Below are 19,146 nucleotides of genomic sequence, written 5' to 3' on the forward strand. Positions count from 1 at the left end.
CAATCTGGATAAGAAAATTTATGATACCAACTTACAACAGCAAGTGCCAAATATGATGAAAACAGGAACTGTCAAGATACACCTTATAAAGATCATCAGATGACACTACCGAAGAATCAGTATTCATGCCAAGAATTCTTATGTCCTACTTTTCAGCAAGTTTTTATATTACATTTTAGCATCAAGTCTCTTTCCCTTACCATATTACGGGAAAATGAAAAGAAAAATGTACCATGAAACCCTTGTCCCAAGAGATGGAATATGTATTCAGACGTACATTACAAGTCTTACATCTTATACAATAATTCACAGAAGGTGATATTTAAGTCATTGGGTACTCCAAATTAAAATGTAAATACTGTAAAACTGTTTATTTAAATGATAAATCATTATTGTCAGCATAACTGCATGAATTACACCAGATTTTAAATGCTTAGCTTGACTATCATGTAGTGTCATGAGGGAGTGGTGTCTGCATTAGCACAGATTCACATGCAAGCACTCTATTCCGCATGACGTCACAAACCTTTACTCATTCAGGACAAATATTTTAGGTTCCCTATGGGAATCAACATCTACGTCACAAACCTGTACGGCACTCCGCAGCAACTGAGTAGTAAGCCCCGGTGTTACACGATTATGAATGAGCAGTAGGAGACTTGGAAGTTCAAAATAGTTTGTTATGTCTTGTTCATGATAATAACAATAAAATAGTTCAATTTTGCAGTTAATGTTTTCCTGTCAGATACTGTTAATGCCCTGAGGGGAATAAATTAAAATTTTACCATATTCATTTTTTACATGGCTACTCATTCCTGCCACCCAACTGACAAAAATTTCTAGGGAGAATACTGACAATGCACTAATAAAAACCGTAGTTGTCTTATACTGTACGCACAGCTTAACATTTAAAGACTCAGTGTTGTATAGGTTTGTCAATTTGTATAATTCCCAACTGTACTGACTTGTGTGATAGAAAACACAACATGCATTGCAGCTGAGCTCAAGGACTGACTACTTTTTTTTTTGTCCAATTTGCAGCTATTCTTGCTTGGGTTGGTGTTGTCTTGTTAACGGATTCAGTTTTGGTCACTATTCCAGTCGTGGCAGATTGTGTGGATAGAAGAGTCTACTTGTCACTACAGATAAATAAACTTCAAATTGCAGGTAACATGTACAGACTGCAAAAATGTTCAAAGATTACAAATGTAATGTATGACATTGGCAAAAAGATAAACAGTTGAAGAATGCAGCACATCAGGAGATGTACTCAGAGGATCAAAGACAGTACAATGTACCAAAACTGATAAGCTTGTTACAGGATTCATGCAGGAGAAATTAAAGGGTTATTCAATTAGTCGCAAAGTTATCAAAATGAAAGCCAAAAATATTGCAGGCATCACACGAATTAAAAATTCCAGTAAGGCTAGGCATAGACAGGCATTTTTAAACAAAACATCTGTCCATTAAATAACAGCTAACTCAACTCGCATCGTTCGCAGAAACTATGTTGTATGCAAAAGTACTCCTGATGAACAGTCCAAGCTGGTCATATGAAAAACCACAGCCTGTTTCCAGTCATTCGACTAGGTCAGGAATGGAATTGTGCTGGGTGCCGAAGAATGTCGCACTCCTCTGGGGCAATGATTAATGACTGACAGATGAAATGAAATGATATTGGAGAGTGTTGTTGGAGTGAAAGATGACAGGGAAAACCACAGTACCTGGAGAAAAACCTGTCCCACCTCCGCTTTGTCCAGCACAAATCTCACATGGAGTGACTGGGATTTGAACCACGGAACTCAGCGGTGAGAGGCCAGTGCACTGCCACATGAGCCATGGAGGCTTATAGTCCAACTTGGTCTACCAAAGTCAGTAAGTAAGTAAACTTGTTTCCTCATCCTGAGGTGGTGCAGCTCTTTTTAGGCACACCCCCAATGGAGGTGAGCTGCATGCACCATTTCAACCACACACCAGCCCTCCTGGCATTCTTAAATTTCTGGCAGTACTGGGAATCGAACCAGGACCACCGAGGATGGCAGCTAATAGTGCTAACCATTACGCTACGGAGGCAGACACCAAAGTCAATTTTACTTGGCTAATTAAAGTAGAGATTGGAACATTTCAGTGACTTTAAAACTCAGAAAATGGTACTAAAAAATAGGAAAAATCAGTCATTTTGTACAAACAATTTAGTCATTCCAGAATATATAAAAGCTTTAGTTTTCTTATATATTTGCAAGTACACAGTTAACATAATCATTCAAAAGCGATAGTTGGTAGAGCTAAAAAAATAAAATTCCATATAAATCTCTGAAAAAATTTTACAATGTGTTCTATAAGAAAGAACGTTACAATTCGTAGTCATCCCAACTAACAATGAAATTATATGTTCCCCACAGTTCAATTTGATTTTCATCACCCTTTGCAATTCTTTCGTACCTAAAAATTGCATTCTTCTTTGCAAATAATTTATTGCTAACCTAACAGTTTCTGCAGGGTCGACATACTTACAGTTTTGGTTGGCATCATTTTCGTCTTAAATTTGGTCATGTATCATATGCTGTCATGAAGTGTTTTAGTTAGAAACGTAAATAAAAACTGCTGACTCAATGAGTGCTTTCTCAAATAACATTAAAATATTTCAATAGCCACATCAGCAAAAATTGTTATGAAATTAAAAATTTGTATGTTTACTTTGCAGTTTACTCCTGAATTTGTAGTTATTTCGCAGCACCATTAAGATTTCACAACTTCGCATGTAATTCTCAATTTTAACACTTGTCATGAAAATAACTATTCACATAATTTTACTGTTATTTGCAATTATTAGGCCTACACCTTCAAGGTTCATAGAAGAGTTTCTACAGTAATCAAGATACAAGGTATAATTTAAGTATTGTAATGTTAAAATGATATTCAAAAGTGGATGTATGATCCCTGAAGTATAGGCCAATGAGTACTTACTGGTAGGGATTAGAACATCTTTTAGCTGCAAACTTAGCAAATTGTAATAAAATCAGTTGCCAAAGTAATATATTTCATTCCAACCCAGTCATGTTGTAATATGAATTATCTTCAATTTCCCTCCTCACACCAGCACAATTTTACCGAGATAGAACATAAATAATATAATGAAATGTCTGAAAATCATAGAAGTCATGCCCTCTGTAGTAATAAAATATCATTTTCTTTTAGAGGTACACTGGGCCTATGTAAAATAATAGTGAAAAATAATTTCAAACAATATAAATTTTAAAATTAGTAGTGTAACACCTTTAAAATAGTGACATCACGAGACCTCAAAAAATATCCACACTGACCACACACATTAATTGATTAAAGATCCTGTCTGACAAGTAACACAGGTCTTGTTGTACTCTCGTAATCGCTGTTGTTGGGTAATTATGTTTTAACATTACTTTATTATCACACTACTGTAAGTGATCACTGCCACCAGGATATTTCCCAACTGTGATGTATTTGTTAATAATAATGCAATAAAAACAAGAATAACTTCCCACTGCAATCATCCAAAAATGATTTCCAATGTAAATTACTAACAGTATATACAAAGTTATATGGTGGAAGTGAATACCAGACTTCTTTCCTCTCAGTACGCAGAAAGTAGTAACTCAGATAGAGTAAGGTTTCAAATTTTCACTCTGTTAAGTTCCTACCCAGAAATCCACTCACCTAGTCTGAAACCTCACTACGGTCAATATTTTTTACCTTTGACAAATTATCTTCTTTTGAGACCACATTGGATCACATTAATCAACCTTTTGGTTTGTGGATTTCTTGGTAGGAACTTGTCCGAGCCTTGCGGACCTCCCAGTACTTCTTCATACGTGTTGATATTCTTGCCCTTTCTTGTGTAGAGAATATTCTAGTTGGGATTTTCTTCTTTGTGAGTGTAAAGTGGAAAGTCATATTTTTAAGTGTTATGTTTACTTTTTCTTATCCATAGTGTCATCCGGTGTAAGGCCTTCGACAAATAATATCATAGTTTTGGTAGAGACCGGGAGAGTTGGCTGTGCGTCTAGGGGTGCGCAGCTGTAAGCTTGCATTTGGGAGATAGTGAGTTTGAACCCCACAGTCGGCAGCCCTGAAGATGGTTTTCCGTGGTTTCCCAAATCCACACCAGACAAATGCTGGGGCTGTACCTTAATTAACGCCACGGCCACTTCCATCCCATTCCTAGGCCTTCCCTACACCCAACGTCGCCGTAAGACCTATCTGTTAATTTTAAGAACAATGTAAGGTTTACAGTCCACCCAATCAATACACATCACTTTACAAGTGAAAACTATTTAATATAAAAACATATCATGAAGTTAAGAACCAAGTGTGCTAAAACATTCTGAATTTCTCCTGCAGTATTGTATTTGTCAGTGTGTGTTAATAATGGCAATACTGAATTTCCTTTTGAAGTATTACGAGAGTACCAATAAGACTAAATATATTATTGTATATTGGTGCCAAAGTTGAAATTTTTGACGCTCAAAAAAGCTAATCATAACTAACGACAGGTGCCACCTACTGACAATATATCCAATCTACTTGGACTGTGAAAGTCCTGAGGTAAATATTATTTGGCACTATGATAATTCAGCCCCCAACGATGGTATCTTTACCTTGTCGTGGTGGAGGGCTTGTGTGGTCAAAAGATCCTGAAAGCTATGCCGGCGGTAGCTTAGCTACTGATAGGGCCTCCCTTGCCAGACAGGTCGAAGGTGATGATCCAGACTAAAAGGGATACCCTGGTCCTCCAGGTTGGGGGTTGGGCATAGGCTTGACAACTCTATCCCGTTAAAAAAAAAAAAAAAATGTTGAGAAGCCGCAAAGAGTAAGAACAAACCGGACGGATAAAATTGAAAAACAATCTACGTACCATGGGGGTCTGGAGATGGAGAACCAAGGCAATCGACAGAGAGCTTTGGAAGAAGGTTGTTGCGGAGACCAAGGTTCTGCAAGGACCGTAGCGTCAAGGAGTAAGTAAGTAATGATAATTCAGCACTATTGCTGACATACTCTAAGTTGCCTATGAAAACTAACATTAGTAACCATGCAAAATGTCAGTGATTTAGAAAGTGGTGAAATCATCGGTAATAATTCTGACAATGACAATTACAGTAGACACTCACTGCATCGTTCCAGGAACTGTTGTTTTCCCATATCCATCGTTCAATTTATTCGGTCCCAAAAATATTCCATATAAACCAATGTTAAATTTCCCCGCAGCATCTATCGTTCCTCGAACTACCGTTTTATCGCACAGATCGTCAAAAAAATATTTGTCCTCGGCCACAAATTTCCTGCATGGATCGATCGTATGTAACAAAAATACACGCAAAAGGATTTTTTTTAATTTAAAGAGACAGCTGAATATTCTTAGCATATAATAGCAGCAACTTATTACACGAGAAAGTACGAGCGATTACGAATAGCTAGTCTTGAGCAAGGATCTCGTAGGCTGAAGTGCTGTGCGCATGTTATTCACACGCAACCTCACTACGAGCCTTCTGGCGCCAACGCCTCTTCTCCTGCCACTAACAGACCCCTAGAAGTATTCTTATTTATAAGAATTAAAACTGAGGCACCGTAAAACTCAAACTTGCCATAATTTTCTGTGTTTCTATTGGCTGGCTAGGGCTGCCAGCTTCATTGAAAATGAGAAAATCGTGCAGTTTAAAAAGCCACAGCGTGCTCCGGGTACGTTTTAATTAGTCACAGGGTTATTAATCACGTCTTACTTTGTGATGTGTGTAGTATGCTAGAGACCTATTGACCACTTTGTTGCCGCCTGCCCAATTGTCTTGTTACAAGCCAGACCTAACCAAGCCAGACCAATAATCTTTTCACTAGCCTGGTCTTGAAGCTACCATAATTCCTAAGTTGGCAGCATCGCTTAGCCCGCTGTGGCATCATCCAAGGCGCGCTATGTTGAATTTCCAACTTCTGTGACACTGTCCGAGCCGTGCCATGTGGGGTCTCTAACCTATCATTCGTGAAGGGTCTACGGAATCTTCACCAAAATACAGGTTATCGCCGTAATATCCTCCTATATCATTAATTTGCAATAAGAGAACTGACCTCAAAGGTGTTTCAATTACTACGAGATCTAAGGAGAAGTGAAATGAAACGGCGTAAAACTTGCGGTTTTTATTTTCATCCCATATACCATGATTGCAATATTTTGATACCGTTATGTATAGTATGAGCATGTCCGGCTCCACGGCTAAATGGTTAGCATGTGTTGGCCTTCAGTTCAAGGGGTCACGATCGGATCAGGGATTTTAACTTTCGTTCGTTAATTCCGGCTGTGTGTGTGTGCGCGCCAACGTACGCATTAGGATTGATCTTAGGTAGAGCCATATTTTCATAAGCGCGTAGATCGCCTATCACGCGACAACTCGAAAAATCGGCACCCTGCTGCAGAGGCTACACACCATTATTATTTATTATTATTTACATGACGAAAAATGCCCAAATACAGTACTTATATTTCATTTATTTGATTTCCCCCTATTTTATATGTCACCCGCATTTATTGTTTTCCCGCATCCATCGTCATTTTCCCCTCCCCTTGAAAAACGATGCATCGAGGTTTTACTGTATAATGATTATTAGCAAGAGAGTGAATATTTGTTGTGTAATAGCAACAAAACTGTAGTGTGTCTCGTGTACAGCAAGGGCAAAGTGAAGTTATCATGATGATAGTGTTCCATTACAGAACGGACTGGATGCTCTGTTTAAACCATATTAGCAGAGCTTGTTCTACTTCATCGTACTTTCCAGATTTAACGTTCTTGCAATTTGCTGAAGTATTTCTTGCAGAAGCCAAGATGTCTTCTTTCTTCGCTATAATGCCATTCAAAGTAGACGGTGGGGTATTACATGTGACTGATAAAGGCGCAGTAGCAACACTAACGCATCTAAACATACAACAGTTTCTTTCCCCGTGAGAATATTATTTCATGTCTCCTCGTCCTTGTGCTACGTTCTAATAATGCGATGTAATAATTACGAGTGACACGATAATACAATGTTTAGTTTGTATAAAGGTAAAAAATAAAAATAAACTCAATTTTATGCCAACACGTGGTATCGCAATGCCTCTGTGTGCTTGTGTCAGGCACCCTCCCACCAACACCCAACTGGTTATCAACATTCATTAAACTTCGTAAACGGTCTGAATCTTTCGGCCGGCTGTTTGGTGGTATAATATGTATCAGCTGGCAAATCGGCTGTTTCCTGCATAGAGTCAGGAAGTTTGTTTCGCAATAATTTATTCACCTAACTAATAATGGACACAAAAAATCTTATCAGTTTAGTTCCAAAACATGATTTCCTCTACGACAATACCCATAAGTATTATTGCAACAAAAATGTAAAAGAGAATGTCTGGAAGGAAATAACCAAGAGAATGAAAAATCAAACAGGTTAGAACATTCAATTTTGTGGTAGATTAGGCCTATACAGTACTTAGTTTATTTCGCAATTATTGTTGACCTTATTTCAGAATCATAGTATCATGTTGGAGTCCATATACAGTACGGTATATCAGTACGATAATTGACATGGCTTGGAATGTACAGTATTTACGGTAAACAACTTTATAAGTGGCATTCCCTACTGTTGTCGTACACGTATTACTAACAAACAGTACGGTAATGCGTAAGAAGCTGCTGTGTTGTGAGCAAATACATTTTTCAGTTTTTAATTAATGTTGAGGCCATCTGATTAATGACTTCACCCTGTCGCGGCACACAACTTACTGCATTAAAGTTTTATCAAACCATCCATTGCGCGCTTTGTGTTTCCCGCGTAGAATCCCATTAGATTCTATTCCGCTTCATGTGAATGGTGGAGTGGAAATTTCGACTGATGGGTTTGATTCGATTCCATAAGGTGAGAGTGAGCATCTGGTGTTCATGTTGTCATAGCGCGACGTCATATGGCCTTGGCAAGGCCGAAGAGGCTCCATGACAGGCCCAAACAGTCTAACACAGGGTTCAACTTGCGCTGAGACTGGAGGGTTCTAACCATGAGCTGCTTTGAGCGGACGTTTTCAATCTCAAGGGGCTCTAAAATCCTGTTTAACCAGGAAATATATTTACAACAGAACCCTTTCAACAGGAAAAACATACATATATCTTAATGCAACCGATCAAGCGACCAAGAATATCACACTTCTTAGGCAGGAAAACTTCTTATGCGGGAACTTCTTAACCAAGTTTCACTGTATTCACATTTGTCCTCACAAAAAAATTCTATTGCACTCTACTGCAAGGTTAACTAGCCTATGCACCAAAACACATACCACAGCGAGCTCATCATTAAAATCACACAGTACAGGGAATGCAAAATTCAATTTGTAACATACTTGTACACATCTCAATGTAAAACGTTACTTACTCTCAGAAACCCGTTGGGACTGAGGGATTGTTCATATTACCCCTACAGGAGCTTCCAGTGATCTTAGCATTTTTAAAAGGGTTTAAAAGTTTGTACTTGCTACTGGCTTTCAACTTTATATGTAGAATAACTGCATATTTGATTTCTGTACAAGACATATGTTTAAAAATGAAAGTAGTATTGCAAAATTACTTCAAAAGAGAGTATTTGAGGGAAAGAGACTGAAGTTTTAAACATATTTAGCCCCTTCCATGTTCATAAAAGTGTACGACTGTCCTACACTATGTTAGCAAAAGTAAAGAATACAGTAAGGAGGAATAATTACACAGAAAGCATATAGATATGCATAAATGAATAAGGCTTAACCTTCAATTAAAAGTTGTCATTTTGAGATACCAAAGTACGTGCTGGTGATTAGGCACCAGGTGGTCTTAAGTGATTTGACGGGGAGATTTGAAAACTACCCAGCACAGTAAAAAAAAACCTTCAACTACTAAAATTAACCTCTTTTTGTATGTTGGGTCTTACCACACATACAAACCTATTAAAGCCAGCAATGATTGGATTTTGCACACAATAGGGGGGGCACTAGTTGCCAGCTGCCCGCCATGCTGTATCAAAGACAAGATAAAAATTTGTATTAATATTCTCTTTCTGTTTTGGCTGGCGGAAGACAAAAATTCTACAACGTTTTGAATCCTTTCCCTCACATGGTTGACAATTTGGCAAAAATATATACATGAACTGATTTTTAGAATGAAATGTGGGGGGATATTAGGAACTCATGTGAGTAAATAAAAACCATATTTCCATGAATGAAATTAAGGTTCCAAAATGTACATGAAATATACTATCAAACATTAAACTAATAATAAAATACTGGACAGCCAAAGAAAACCTTGGCACAAAGAAGCATATATGACAACTTCATGTCACCATTATATTTTGGGACCTTATCTTCACCATGTAAACAGGGTATCATAGTTCAGGATGGGTACAACTTGGAATACTCACAATGCATGTCTCGTTCATGCTCATATTCGATGAAGGCATAACCTCGAGGCTTCCCATTGACTTTATTGTGTACCACAACAATCTGAAAACAATCACAGAGCATTTTAAGAAAACCTTGTATAAAGCAAGGTCATGAAGAACAACATTAATGAAATACAGTGAAACCTCGTTAGTGCGTTCCTCATTAACACGTTTTCCCGCTTAGCACGTGGTAAATTCTAAGTCCTGATACTCATCATATGAAATCTATATAAAAATACCTCACTTAACACGTCACAAATTTTTACTATTACCGCTTAGTACAATCACATTTTTCCTAGACCTGAAAGTGTTACTGTATTTGTTATCACTTGTGAAAGAAATGTGATTTCCATCTCGAGCAAGAGCCGTCGCTACAGCTGCGTAATTACAGGAAAAAGTCTTCCTGAACTTCAAAGGATAAGTTGCACTTTCGAGGAGCAAGCCATTACCCTCAGGAATGTTCACTTTTGCTTGCCGGTTAACAGCGAGATCGCTGAATAGCAGAATAAGCCTATTTTTGCTTTTATTTTGCTTTCCATTCAGAAGGTAGAAACGTACATTGTGTTGAGTGCTACAGTTACGTGTGGTTAATATTTATTACATAAAATTAGCTTCGTGGTCCGTATCGCACTTCAATAGATTCACAACTAAGTATTTATTTATTTTCCACGTAGTCGATACAGTGAATTGCCTAAGGCAATTTAATGGTTAAAAGTGGTACATGTTTCGTATATTATCAACATCTTCAGCCACATATTTATATATTTTCTCTTGAGATTTTTGTTTGTTTTAATGTTGTCAATCTTATGTTAATTTTAAGGACACTTCCTCCAAAGCATTACTTTGTCAATTTATGTATTTCTCATCTAAACAGTGTTATGTGGCTGAAGATGTTGATAATATACGAAACATGTACCACTTTTAACCATTAAATTGCCTTAGGCAATTCATTGTATCAACTAGGTGGAAAATAAATAAATACTTAGTTGTGAAACTGGTTAATATTTGTCGATATCTGAATTAGGAACAGAATCGTGTGAAATTGACTAGCAAGGTGCATATTTGTCTTGTGATAGCCCAGTTATGGATATGCAAAATATTGTGAAATTCCTTAATAATGAAATCAAAAATAAAAGCTGTCACAAAGTGGACTGACATAAGCGCACAGAGGTTGCGAATGTTAAAACTCGCACCTTCAAGTTTCGACTCTTATCATTCAAGTTGGTCGAAGTTTTGTTTAATTAAAAATGGCGGACAAAATTTTCTCGCAGCTGCACATGGTTGAATGTAACCTCCACTTCATTGTCTGTGAATGTGTCCAGAAAATAATATTAAATAACCCACTGCTCTGAAATAACAGGATTCTACTAACATTTATTTAAGAAAGAGAGTGATCTGTGATATTTTTGTTGGCCTCTGTGCATATATTTTCATATTTGTTTTCTGGTGTTTTTCATACCTTTCGGTGTACTTATTTTATAATCCCCACTGGAAAGGTTTTCATATTTGTTCTCTCGTGTCTTTCCACACCTTTTAATACTTTCCTCTCATCTTTAGAAATGGTAGGTAGGCCTAAAGTTTGAACTGTATCCGCAGATACACGACGTAAAATGCCCTCATGTCGTAAAAAATCATATCTAGTGTTTTCATATACCTGTTGGATACTTTTTATTCGTACATTCATTAGTACGTTTTCTTAACATGTTCTTTTTCCTTGTGGCCTGCAGAAACGTCTTAACGAGGTTTCACTGTACGTGAATTAGAACTTACCTTTTTTATTGGGCCATAGACTTCAAATTCTCTACGAAGTTTAGATTCAGAGGAGTCATAGTTCTGAAAAGAACACAAAATATTAATTTAGATCAGATTTTTTTCTTTTTAATTACAAAACATATTCAAAATATCTCCCAGATTTCATTAATCCCTTAGCTGGGTACTAAATTCTCCCCATGCTTGTCAGTCAGTCAGTCAGTCAGTCAAAAACACTAATTACAGAAACTAACACTATAACATACCTGTGTAAAATACACACTATTAAACAGAGAATGATATATTTCATTCTACAAGAACATCCTTGGATTCTACCAAATCAATTCAATCATGCAAATATTTGTACAATATTGTTTATGTTAAGTAAACTTGTCAATGATTGAAAGTTAGTGATAATATGAACAAGTATTAAAAAATAACAATTGTATTAGTATTAAACTGTCACCGTATTAACTTATAGGAATGTTTCTGTACTTATCTAAGCAGCTAAAGCTTAGTCCATTGACTTCAATCACTGCCTCCGAACTACTGTCATGGAGAGATTCAGTGGAAAGTTTCTGTAGGCATGGCACTCTGTTCCGTGGAGACGGGAGGGGCAGTAAGGGAGCAACGGAAGTGTTGTGGATCCTGCCTTCTGTCCACTGGAGAGGGGAGAGGGTTATTTTGCTTCTCACAGGTTTTGCAGAAGTGAACCATTACCCACACCCTGCAGCATGACAATAATTCTCTTGTCCCTCCAAAATATATGCATATGAGATATCATCTTTTCTCACTGCGACTATGTCATGCTGCTTCATTTTCTTTGTTGCTTCTTTCACCTGGGGAGGTAGGCCTTACCTGCTGACCACTACAGTGCCTGTAATGTGGACTTTCAGTTTCAAGAGTTCGGCTGCTAACTCGTAACTAGTACAAAAACCGGTCCGTGAAGATGTGAAAACCTGTTTCACTGGTAGCGTGCAAATTTGTTGTCACTGATGGATGACAATCCTAGTGGTAAAAGGTAAATCAGGCATAGTAATTGCTTGTGTTGTCATTGCACAATAGTAAGGTTCCATTGCACACACACACCCAGTAACAGTCAGAAAGTACATAGATACGAAGTCCCCTCTTGGTTGGCTTTTGCTTGTTGTAGCACTTCAAAACAATACAGCCCTTGAAACCTACAATGCTTTCGTCAATATTCAGGTTTTGCCCTGGGATGTACTAGTCCTCACTGAAATAGTCCTGCAATTCTGGCTTACTGTTCATTCCCATATTTATCACTATACCAATAAAGGTCTTCAGTTCTACTGTGACTTCCTTCCATGAACACCATATAGACCACTTCTGAAATGGAGTGTTTCTCTGAATTTTTAGTTTTACCTATTCATTAGTCTCATTCGTAATGGAGGTTAGTAGCTGGTCCGTAAAAAAATAACTGCCAGTACTGTAATTCTGAACAGGTCTATTACCATGGCTTACAAATCCACTTACTGACCTAAAAGGGAATTTAGGCAGGCCTACATCATCTGTAGCCCATGATCTCCAAGCAGTGTTGGAATTTTGTACACGCCGGCGAGGTCCGGATCGCAGCAATACATTGTCACCTCCCCCAACATCACACGCATCGCTGTCATTATTGGTATCACACGGATCACTTGCCACGAAAAGTTCATCACTTTCCAGGTCACTCACTGTCCATAAATTCAGTCAAAATTGTTCCCAATATTTCAGCCTCCATCAAGCTGGGTGCCACCATTTTCCCACAATCGCTTTCCATTGAGCATATTACCAAGGAAACAGAGTAAAATCGTCATCGCATTCTAAGAGAAGTTGTCTAAAATTTGTTCTCACAGTGCCCAGAAGATAGCAGCACTCATTGAATAATAAATAGAAGTCATAATGCACATTATACAACATTAGTTGTTTGTATGATTTCCTTGTACACTATACAAGATTAGTTGTCTGTACAATTTCCTCGTGCGGTATATGACATTAGTTGTTTGTATGATTTCCTCGTACAGTATACCACATTAGTTGTGTGTACGATTGTCTTGTACATAATACGACATTAGCTGTTAGTAAGATTCTCTTGTACAACATTAGCTGGTTGTACAATTTCCTATTACAGTACGACATTAGTTATTTGTACGATTGTCTTGTACAGAATACAACATTTGTTGTTTGTAAGATCCCCTGTACAGTATATGACAGAGTAGTTATACGACGTCACTGAACGGTGGCTGTCGAACTGTTGTCGACTCGTGAGCAGAGTTAAGAGTGTGTACACTGTTCAGTTACAATCGTGAATTTTTCAAGCTTATATTTTAAAAAGTTACGCTGAAGACTCTTTAAAACAGTATTTTGCCAAAATCTGCAGAACAAATCTTAAAGAAACTTTTACTATAATACAGTGTTGATGTTTTTACTTGAACGTTTATAACTCATGAGTACATTACCAAACAAGGAAGGTAATTTCAACAAGAAGGTTATATCATAGTTAGTGTGTTGTGTATATAGTTTTTAAGTATTACGAAGAGTTGGAGAAGAACGAAGTATTTTACAAACCATTAGAAGGAGAAAAATGAACTGGGTTGGACATTGTTTGAGGAGGGACTGTTTACTGAAAGAAGGAATAGAAGGAATGGTGAAAGGCAAACGAGGAAGAGGAAGGAAAAAATATCAAATGTTGGACAATATCCAAGGAAATAAATATTCGGACATGAAAAACTTGGCGCAGGACAGGCAACAGTGGAAGAGGTTCATCCCATGACAAGACCTGCCATAAGGCAGAATACCTAGATAGATAGATATATATTGTAGCTGAGGATGGTTCAATAGAGGACCAAAACTTCATGATCACTCCAGTCGGTCGAAGTTTCGTCGGATTCAAAATGGCTGCCAAAGTCATTTTGTCTGTAATCTCCAATTCATTGTTTAAGAATGTGACCAGAAAATAATGTTTATTAGTCCACTACAGTTCAAGACATCGGTGTTGTACTAAATGCATATTAGCTAGGATCGATGTTCTTAGATCATGTATAAATTCCAAATAACACAAAATACAGCTTCATCTGGTCAGGATAATTACACTTCATATGAAAGTGGCACAACATACATACATACATACATACATACATACACTATCATTATAGACTGTTATGCCTTTCAGCATTCAGTCTGCAAGCCTCTGAGAATTTACTAAACGTCGCCACAATCCTCCATTTGCAACTAGTGTTGTGGCCTCATTTAGTTCTATACCTCTTATCTTTAAATCGTTAGAAACCGAGTCTAACCACCGTCGTCTTGGTCTCCCTCTACTTCTCTTACCCACCATAGCAGAGTCCATTATTCTCCTAGGTAACCTATCCTCCTCCATTCGCCTCACATGACCCACCACCGAAGCCGGTTTATGCGTACAGCTTCATCCATGGAGTTCATTCCTAAATTAGCCTTTATCTCCTCATTTCGAGCACCCTCCTGCCATTGTTCCCACCTGTTTGTACCAGCAATCATTCTTGCTACTTTCATGTCTGTTACTTCTAACTTATGAATAAGATATCCTGAGTCCACCCAGCTTTCGCTCCCGTAAAGCAAAGTTGGTCTGAAAACAGACCGATGTAACGGTAGTTTCGTCTGGGAGCTGACTTCCTTCTTACAGAATACTGATGATCGCAACTGCGAGCTCACTGCATTAGCTTTACTACACCTTGATTCAATCTCACTTACTATATTACCATCCTGGGAGAACACACAACCTAAATACTTGAAATTATCGATCTGTTCTAGCTTTGTATCACCAATCTGACATTCAATTCTGTTGAATTTCTTACCTACTGACATCAATTTTGTCTTCGAGAGGCTAATTTTCATACCATACTCATTGCACCTATTTTCAAGTTCCAAGATATTAGACTGCAGGCTTTCGGCACAGTCTGCCATTAAAACCAAGTCGTCAGCATAGGCCAAACTGGTTACTACATTTCCACCTAACTGAATCCCTCCCTGCCATTTTATACCTTTCAGCAGATCCATGTAAACTACGAACAGCAAAGGTGAAAGATTACAGCCTTGTCTAACTCCTGTAAGTACCCTGAACCAAGAACTCATTCTACCATCAATTCTCATGAAGCCCAATTGTCAACATAAATGCCTTTGATTGATTTTAATAATCTACCTTTAATTCCATAGTAACCCCCGTATAGTGAACATCTTTTCCCTCGGTACTCCGTCATATGCTTTCTCTAAATCTACGAAACAAACACAACTCCCTATTCCTCTCGTAGCATTTTTCAATTACCTGGCGCATACTGAAAATCTGATCCTGACAGCCTCTCTGTGGTCTGAAACCACACTGGTTTTCATCCAACTTCCTCTCAACGACTGATCGCACCCTCCCTTCCAAGATGCCAGTGAATACTTTGCCTGGTACACTAATCAATGAGATACCTCGATAGTTGTTGCAATCCTTCCTGTTCCCTTGCTTATAGATAGGTGCAATTACTGCTTTTGTCCAATCTGAAGGTACCTTACCAACACTCCACGCTAATTTTACTACTCTATGAAGCCATTTCATCCCCGCCTTCCCACTATACTTCACCATTTCAGGTCTAATTTCATCTATTCCTGTTGCCCTATGACAATGGAGTTTATTTACTATTCTTTCCACTTCCTTAAGCATAATTTCATCAACATCATTTTCCTCCTCCCCATGAGATTGGCTGTTTGCAACACCACCATGATGATTTCCTTTTACATTGAGAAGATGTTCAAAATATTCCCTCCACCTCTCCAGTGATTCCCTGGGATCTATTATGAGTTCACCTGAATTACTCAAAACACTGTTCATTTCCTTTTTCCCCTCCCTTCCTAAGATTCTTTATTACTGTCCAGAAAGGTTTCCCTGCTGCTTGACCTAGCCTTTCCACGTTATTACCAAAATCTTCCCATGACTTCTTTTTGGATTCAACAACTATTTGTTTCGCTCTGTTTCTTTCATCTACGTACAAATCCCTGTCTGCCTCGGCCCTTGTTTGGAGCCATTTCTGATAAGCCTTCTTTTTACATTTACAGGCTGCTCTCACTTCATCATTCTACCAAGATGTTCGCCTTTTCCCATCTTTACACACAGTTGTTCCTAGGCATTCCCTTGCTGTTTCTACTACAGCATCCCTGTATGCCACCCATTCACTTTCTATATCCTGAACCTGCTTACTGTCTACTGTTCGAAACTTCTCACTAATCATATCCATGTACTTCTGTCTAATTTCCTCATCTTGGAGATTTTCTACCCTTATTCAGTGGCAGACAGATTTCACTTCCTCTACCCCTAGGCCTAGAGATACTTAGTTCACTACAGATCAGATAGTGGTCTGCATCATTGAAAAATCCGCGAAAAACTCGTACATTGCTAACAGATTTCCTGAATTCAAAGTCTGTTAAGATATAATCTATTATGGATCTGGTACCCCTAGCCTCCCATGTGTATCGGTGAATAGCCATATGCTTGAAGAATGTATTCGTAACAGCTAAACCCATACTAGCACAGAAGTCCAGCAAACGCTTCCCATTCCCATTAGCTTCCATATCTCCCCCCCACAATCACCCTTTCGTATCCTTCAGTTCTATTCCCAACTCTCGCATTGAAATCGCCCATTAGCACTATTCTATCCTTGCTGTTGACCCTGACCACGATGTCACTCAATGCTTCATAAAACTTGCCAACTTCATCCTCATCTGCACCCTCACAGTGCACAAGACATAATTTAATAAATGTGTATCAGACTGCTTCCCATAACAAAAAGAAAACCATACCTGCACTCAAGAGTAGACCTTTTTTTTTTTTTAATTCTATTTGTTCGGGGCGTCGACCTATAGAGATCTTTTGCCCCTACTTGCACCATGTGATATGAAACTGCGTGTAATTTGAATTGCGGAAGTGTACAGTGTAGAATGTGAGGAAAGGAATGTTAAGGACGACACAAACACCCCATCCCCAGGCCAAGTATATTAATTACTATTTTAAAACCCTGATCCAGCCAGGAATCGAACCCGGGGGCACGGGTAACAGGCGGACAACAACGTTCCCTTTCGACTAGTACGCTTACCTAAACACGTTCAATAACAAAGAGCCACACCTATCACAAACTCTTCCCACAAATACTACATCAAAGAAGATGGCCTAATGACGTCTACACAAACTTCAATATAGCCTACGGCACCAGCATTCCAACTAATATTAACTTAAAAAGAACCAGGCCATATGGAAATTCTTCAAAATTTATAAGCATATAAATGAAAATCAATATTTATTAACTTTAAGAAGAACCAACGACCATTACCAATGCTAAACTTCCCTCAAGCTTTTAACAACACGCCATTTGACAATTAAATGGAATGTGCTTTCTGATTTTTATCTTTATTGTAATATCTTTTAATATCAAGAACCAACCACCTATGTTGTAATCTTCAAATTACTGTCATGTCTTTAGACTCAAATATTAACACAAATATTTTTAAGTAATAATATACCACATTTTAAATTGTAATAGTTGTTTAACGACCTCTAATCCATTTTACAAGACATAGTTTTTAACAGTATTCATAAGTATTCCCAATCAGGTATCTGATCTATTCCTAAGGTAAAAAATGGCTGATGATGCCTACTATTGATAGACGAAACATGTACCATACAATGTATTAATTTTATGTTAACATTTCGATAAGGACAAAGTCCTAACTTTTAAGATTGTACTGTATTGAATAGGTGGGAGAACAATAAAAACATACTAGTGTTATTTAATACAAATAATTTCAATACAGACCCAAAAATGAATTTTATCACATGTATTTAACAAACCACTAAGTCGAGCAACTCTTCTTCTTTTTCCCAATTCTACCCAGCCCAAACTTTGGAACATTTTTGTAACGCTACTCTTTTGTCGGAAATCACCCAGAACAAATCGAGGTGCTTTTTGGATTTTTTCCAGTTCTTGAATCAGGTAATCCTGGTGAGGGTCCCATACACTGGAACCATACCCTAGTTGAGGTCCTACCAGAGACTACTATGCCCTCTCCTTTACATCCTTACTACAACCCCTAAACACCCTCATAACTATGTGCAGAGATCTGTACCCTTTATTTACAATCCCATTTATGTGATTATGCCAATGGAAATCTTTCCTTATATTAACACCTAGATACTTACAATGATCCCCAAAAGGAACTTTCACCCCATCAACGCAGTAATTAAAACTGAGAGGACTTTTCCTATTTGTGAAATGGGACTTTTAACCCCGTTTATCAACATACCATTGCCTGCTGTCCATCTCACATTATCGAGGTGATGTTGCAATTGCTCACAATCTTGTAACTTATTTATTACTCTATACAGAATAACATGATGGAAGAGGATAGCAAAGGAAATAAAAAAGTACTATATGCAATGGTCAAGAGTAAGAAGAAAGGCAAGAGGGAAGATGTTATAATGATAGACAAAAATGGAAGTGCAGGAAATGGAGAAACTCAAAGGAATGTGGAAGGAGTATTTTGAAGATTTACGAAACCCAGAAGGATGCACTGAGGAGGAAAGTAGAAGCAGGGAGGAAGTAAGAAATATGGAAGAAGAAAAGGACTTAACATGGGCAGAATTGGAGCTAGCACTGGACAAGATGAAAGGAGGGAAAGCCCCAGGGTTAGATGAAGTGAGTATTGAAATGGTGAAGGCAGCAGGAGAGGTAGGGAAACAGTGGCTTTATCGTGTGTTGAAAGTAGTATGGAAGGAAAGGAAGACCCCTGAAGGTTGGAAGAAGGGGGTAATCATACCCATTTTCAAGAAGGGGAATAGAAAAGAGTTTAAGAACTATAAGGGAGTCACATTCATATGCCACTGTGCAAAGGTGTTTGAGAAAATTCTGGAGAATAGAATCAGAAAGAGGGTAA

General features: G+C 38.0%; 1 protein-coding gene across 1 annotated transcript in view; it reads right to left on the reverse strand.

Moving 5' to 3' along the window:
- The window catches only part of LOC136857170 (U1 small nuclear ribonucleoprotein 70 kDa), a 114,737-nt gene that overhangs the window by 49,449 nt on the left and 46,142 nt on the right, over positions 1 to 19,146 (reverse strand). Inside the window, exons 4-5 of the mRNA XM_067135604.2 lie at positions 11,227 to 11,289; positions 9,436 to 9,517 (exon numbers count right to left, since the gene is read on the reverse strand). Of these exons, the coding sequence (XP_066991705.2) occupies positions 9,436 to 9,517; positions 11,227 to 11,289 (145 nt within the window). The remainder of the gene's footprint in view (positions 1 to 9,435; positions 9,518 to 11,226; positions 11,290 to 19,146) is intronic.

The sequence above is a fragment of the Anabrus simplex genome, chromosome 1, assembly GCF_040414725.1.
Source record: "Anabrus simplex isolate iqAnaSimp1 chromosome 1, ASM4041472v1, whole genome shotgun sequence".
Lineage (NCBI taxonomy): Eukaryota > Metazoa > Arthropoda > Insecta > Orthoptera > Tettigoniidae > Anabrus > Anabrus simplex.